Genomic DNA, 6,140 nt, shown 5'->3' with positions numbered 1-6,140 from the left:
CACAATACCATAGCAGAGCCATGCGTATGCGTTTGCGTAGTATGCAGATAATGCACATTCAAAATTTGTATTTGATTTTAGTATATGAAGCGCATACAGGAATTTTGACAATTTAGTTTTAACTTGTTGAATATGTGCTTTCCATTTTACTCCGGAATCTATTGTTATACCCAAAAGACTAAATTCCTCAACCTCTTGTACGTTACTTGCGTTTACATTTAGGTATAGTTCCAAAGGTTTTTTTTGCACTGGTTTTTTTTGCACTATATTATGTGATCTTGGTTATCTTTTAATCTCTCGTAAAGAATCGCATAAAATAAGTGCCTAATAGGTAACAAGTAATTTTAACTGACACCAAAATGAAACGGAACGGAACTGGTAACATTACTGCTGCAGTATTGCAGCGCGACGTTGATGATGCCGAGTGCATTGCTAGCGCGAAGATCTGGACAGCAACACCGATGTATGCGGCACCAATATCGCGCCCCAATACTGCAGCATATTTCAAGCTATACTCCAACAGAACCCTCATATTGCTTCGCCGTAGTCGGGTAAAAGAACAAACTCCAACAAACCCGAAAGAACAGGCATCCTAACTTACACTAAAATGAAACAGAACTGCGTTTGAAGTGACAACAAAATATAATTTAAGTTGGAAATGTCGTGTGGAAACTTTGCAGTTGCAGCTGGCACGGAACTTTAAATGAAAAAGGATTTAAGTCACAACTGTTCCTCATAACTTGTTAACCTTTACTAGAGGAGTAAGGAAATGGACAGAGTAACAGTATTAAAATAAATAAATAAAAGTTAAACTCACCGCCGCTTGTGGAACATGATAATGTCATCTTACTCAAAATGTACCTATTTAGTAGCCCAACATGTACTTTAACGTCTTGAATCTTGATAAGGCTTTGTTCAGATATTTGTGAACACCTTGGCCGCTCCGATATCTCCGACTGCAATTCAACTTATAAAACAACTACGACAGCAGGAATAACCCTGCTACTTACTTTATAAGTAGGTTTTTAATTGTTTCTGGTGTTGTGTTTTGGATGATATAATATCAGGTACTTTTAGCAGAGGTTGGCGGTAATGCATTCAATGTTATAACGCCGCCGCCGTTCTGCCGGTACTCTATTTCATTTATTTATTCCTGATCTTAAGATTTATTATAATAAAACGTTCCCGTTTAGCAGTGTATCTACCTATTATTAAGGTTTTAGAACCCATTCAACGTAGAGACCTATTTGGAATCCGCTGTGAAAGCACAGAAATCACTTGACTTTCTTAACTAATTTGATAAAGTTATGTTCAAGTACTTCTGTTTTACTGAAAAATGAGCTGCAGTGTACTTGAAAGCTGAATTAGAACAAATTCACTAAAGTTATTGCCCCCAACACAAAAACCCAAACAACACAAGCATTATTGAGCTTATTGTGGGAGGCCGATCTGTGTAAAATGGTCCTATAATATTTGGGTCAAACAGATCACTGTGTTATGTCTTTCCTGTAGACATACACGAGAGTTAAGGGCTATAAAGGTTAATTTTCTTATTTAACCCTTATCCACGTGAAAAGGTCCTCCTTTTATTTAGAGAACTATGATAAAATCATTGCTTACATATATGCCCACAAGCTGTTAACTATTGGCCACAGGAGAGAAAAATGTACTGTTCGCGATAACACACTAGTTTTCTCTCCTGTGGGCAATAGTTAACAGCTTGTGGGCATGTAAGTAATGATTTTATCATAGTTCTTTAAATAAAAGGAGGACCTTTTCACGTGGATAAGGGTTAAATAAGAAAATTAACCTTTATAGCCCTTAACTCTCGTGTATGTCTACAGGAAAGACATAACACAGTGATCTGTTTGGCCCATTTATTTATTGTGGAACAAACTATCCTCTGATAGTGCCGTCAATAACATCGAAGTGTCAAGAAGTGCCCCTAGCTAGCTAGCCAGCTGTGTGTTACAAGTTCGCTCATCATTCATCATCATCATTTCAGCCTATATACGTCCCACTGCTGGGCACAGGCCTCCTCTCATGCGCGAGAGGGCTTGGGCTATAGTCCCCACGCTAGCCCAATGCGGATTGGGGACTTCACATACACCTTTGAATTCCTTCGCAGATGTATGCAGGTTTCCTCACGATGTTTTCCTTCACCGAAAAGCTAGTGGTAAATATCAAATGATATTTCGTACATAAGTTCCGAAAAACTTATTGGTACGAGCCAGGATTTGAACCCGCGACCTCCGGATTGAAAGTCGGACGTCATATCCACTCGGCCACCACCGCTCTCAACAAGTTCGCTCGCTCCTTCGATAATAATATAATGTAAATAAGAAAATAACCTAAACGAGGCAGTTATCAAACGTTGACGAACTTTCCAGCTTCTCGTAATTCACACGATAATCCACATTTCCTCACAAAAACTTGAATATCTCTTAAGTTACTTCCGATGCAGTCGGGCGGACACGCAGTGCCCGTATATAAGCTTCATAGCGCTTAAGAGAGCCATTCCAGCCATTCCTATAATAAGAATCGGATTTCTGGATCCCGAGTTACTGCGTCCATACTTTACATAATATTGATTTAAGATGAGCACTCAACTTCAGTTCTGCGGGGTTTCTATAATGTGTTTTTTATAAAATCTACAGGGTTAAAATGGAAAATAAGATGCACTTCAATTTACGCAAATGAAATAAAATTGTAACGACCTGTCTGGCCTATTTGAGTAGTGACACTAGTGACCCTGCCTGTGAAGCTAATGCACCCGGGTTCAAATCCTGGTAGGGCATTTATTCCAATTTATTAACGTGACGAGCACGGATATTTATTCCCTGAGTCATGGGTGTTTTCTCTGTAGGTATTTTATAAATATTTAATATATCGTTGTCTAAGTATTTACCCACAACACAAGCCAAATTATACTGTGGGACAAATTGGTTATTAATCTAAACACCAACAAATATCCACAACTCAGTTTAACACGCCAGTCATCTAAAAAAAAAAAAATTGACTTCTGGGTTCCTTTTTATACAATTAAACGAGATCAAACCACTCACCGCACCTCATAGCACATGTCATAAACTAGTGCCCACACCATAACACTATCGGCATAAAGGCACTTGAGAGGCTCGTTCAATCAAACCGCTTTATAGCCCGCCCACAAATCTCGCGGTCAATGTATCACCACAGACATATTATATGTTCGGCTGAAATAAGTTTTTTATTTTTATTTAATTTTTGATGCAAGTTTTTATCGCTGATTGTAATTTTCTTTCAACAGACAAATAATAATCGAAACAATTCTAACAAATAATGATTACATTTATGCATTCGTATTAAAACAGTGCCTAAGACCCGCTTTAGGCGGAGTACCTATTTTACCGCTATTTAATATAGATGAACTGACACTTACTGCCGTATTCGGCACTTCAAGATATTCACAAGAGACGACACGTACCTACTAGATCCATTCTACACTGAGAGAAAAGGATAACAAACACACACTTATAATTACAAAAATAAACTTAATCCGGGGACAAGGAGAGTCAACTAATAGGAACAAATTGACTTTTGCAATTTCTATTAGTTCTTGCAATTTCTATTATCTGTTTGTTGAAATTAGATTTCGGATTACTGAGCTGTTTGTAGAAATAAATAAACTTTACAGAAATAGTGAAACGTCTATAATTATTACTAAACTTAATTTTTTCCCCCAGTACAGAACTGTTTTTTAATTCCTGGTTTAGTTTACTAATGATTTTTCTCTCAGTGTAGGTACGTTATAGTTTAGATATCAACTAGTTCTCTTTTGCAGCGCAATTCAGGCAACCAATGTCACTTTTACGTTAGATAGAAGGCTCGATTCGGAAAATGAATTAGATTTCTATTAGACTTCAACAAGTTACGATACGGATAATTTAAAGTTATTTATAAGATAGATATGTCAAATAATGATTGAATGATGACATATGCATTCGTATTAAAACAGTGCCTAAGACCCGCTTTAGCCGGAGTACCTATTTTACCGCTATTTAATATAGATGAACTGACACTTACTGCCGTATTCGGCACTTCAAGATATGACGTTTCCGCGATTCTGGAGGTCCTCTTGAACGATTTCGACAAGTTATGACTTAGATATCCAAGTCACATCTAGTCGAAATCTAATGTAGATCTCGTTGATCTCTAAATCGTCTCAAGATCTTGTGATTATCTCGAAATCCGAATAGGCCTGAGAGTAAGATATCTATTAGATGTGAAATGGATCTCTAAGTCATATCCTGTGGAAATCGTTCAAGAGTATCTCCAGAATCGCGCAAATGTCAAATTTGACAGTATAGATCTTAAACATATCGTTATCGTATCTTGGTTATGTCTAAAAGATATCTAATAGATGTCTATTTCAAAATCCGAATCGGGCCCTTATTTTACACGTATCATTACAAAACTCCGCATACAAATTTCGTTATTTTATCAAAAATAGTTGTGATTAGTCACTAAAAGTTTTGATTGGCTAAATAAAGTTCTATAATATGTCGAACATCTTGCAATTTGACGTCGCGTCGTTGTCAAGCTGCGCGTAGGTAATATCGTTAGGTGACAAGCAAAAATCACTAATTACTAAAAAAAAATTAAACAAAAATCGACCTTCTTGTAGTATTAATATGGAAAACTATGGCTATGAACTTGTAGTGGTAATTAGTGAGTTTTGCTTGTCACCTCACGATATGTAATACTCGTACAGTTGACTCGCTGACGGCAAAATACACAATTATGGTCATATTTGGGCTCTATATAGTCAGACTTCTGTAGTTATTCTCGTTCGTAGGGGTCTACTCACATACATGTCTGCGCCAGCGTTTGGACGGTGGCCAGTGAAGTGTTGCCTTTAATAGCGCGGTGCCATTTTTTAAAAGTGACTTTTTGTTGCGGACTGTTATAGGATGCCATAGGATTAGGATGTTGCTGAAATAAAGCTAAAATATTTTTAATTTTGGATTTTTAGTACGTAACTGTCTTATAATATGTGTTTTTTTTGACGACCTCCTAGCCTATTAGGCAGTGACCTGCCGTGTCACGCCTAACTCCGCTGACTCGAGTTACATGAGTTACGGATAACCAGTCTAAATCGTCTTAAAAACCATTAAAGATATATCTTCTAAAAGAAAATTTTGAAAATCTTTTCTTTATTTACTGAGAAAAGCATATGAATAACTCATGTAACTTCATTTTTTTGCCGATGGCGTCAGACACAACTCAGTTAACTTGAGTTGCATGACTGACACAACCAAAATATCACCATCGTTTCTTAAGTTGCCGGAGTTAGGCATGATGACTGGCCGAGCGCTTGGTTTATATGACAACAATATTGGTCAAGTAATACGTGTCACGTTTGATCACGCGTATGTCATGTAACTTGACTTACATGACTTCGTGTGACCACTATAGTATCGAATCGAAGAGTTGATCATGCGGAACCATTTAATTCGAATAAAATGAAAACTATTCAATTATGCGAAAAAAAAATTAAAGGGCCTATTCTGTGACCATGTTTCCTACATGTAGATTAGAAAAAATTAAAAAATTACGATGAACCGTCAACGATAACAGCATTTATATCTTTAAAACTTTAAACGTAATTATCTCGAAACTCAACTTTTAAAGTTACATGAGATGCGCGTGACACGGCAGTGACGCGGTAGTGACCCTGCCTATTTACGAAGCAGGAGGTCTTGGGTTCGAATCCTGGTAAGGGATTTTATTTGTGTACCTATCATAACAATACTTACTGAGTTTCCTGTCTATGGGCACAGATTATATAATAGTTCTTACGAACAGATACTTATCTCTCAAAGAAAACGCAAATACCTACCGTTTTGTTACCTACACAAAAATACGTCGCTCCGCGCACCGCGCGCACCGGCACAACACTAGGGTTGCTGACGCTTAGAAATGATAAATAAATACCAACTTAAACAGGGGAGTGAAATAAAAGGAAAACTAAATCTCAAATTATACCTAATATTCCGTTTATGCATTAGTCTTTGCGAAATACTCATTTTAAAAGGTCATATGTCCCTGCTGTAACTACAGTGTTGACGCCGTTTTATAAACCGTGCAATAATCCCAGC

The 6,140-nt window shown here is 37.2% G+C and overlaps 1 protein-coding gene across 1 annotated transcript in view; it reads left to right on the top strand.

Moving 5' to 3' along the window:
* The first annotated feature begins 359 nt into the window (after positions 1-359).
* The window catches only part of LOC134791580 (serine palmitoyltransferase 3-like), a 40,150-nt gene continuing 34,369 nt past the window's right edge, over positions 360-6,140 (top strand). Inside the window, exon 1 of the mRNA XM_063762630.1 lies at positions 360-551. Within this exon, the coding sequence (XP_063618700.1) occupies positions 360-551 (192 nt within the window). The remainder of the gene's footprint in view (positions 552-6,140) is intronic.

Source organism: Cydia splendana, chromosome 6 (genome assembly GCF_910591565.1).
Source record: "Cydia splendana chromosome 6, ilCydSple1.2, whole genome shotgun sequence".
Taxonomy (NCBI): Eukaryota; Metazoa; Arthropoda; class Insecta; order Lepidoptera; family Tortricidae; genus Cydia; species Cydia splendana.
The sequence above is the reverse complement of the archived record's forward strand: the minus strand, read 5'-3'. Positions and strand labels throughout refer to the sequence as shown.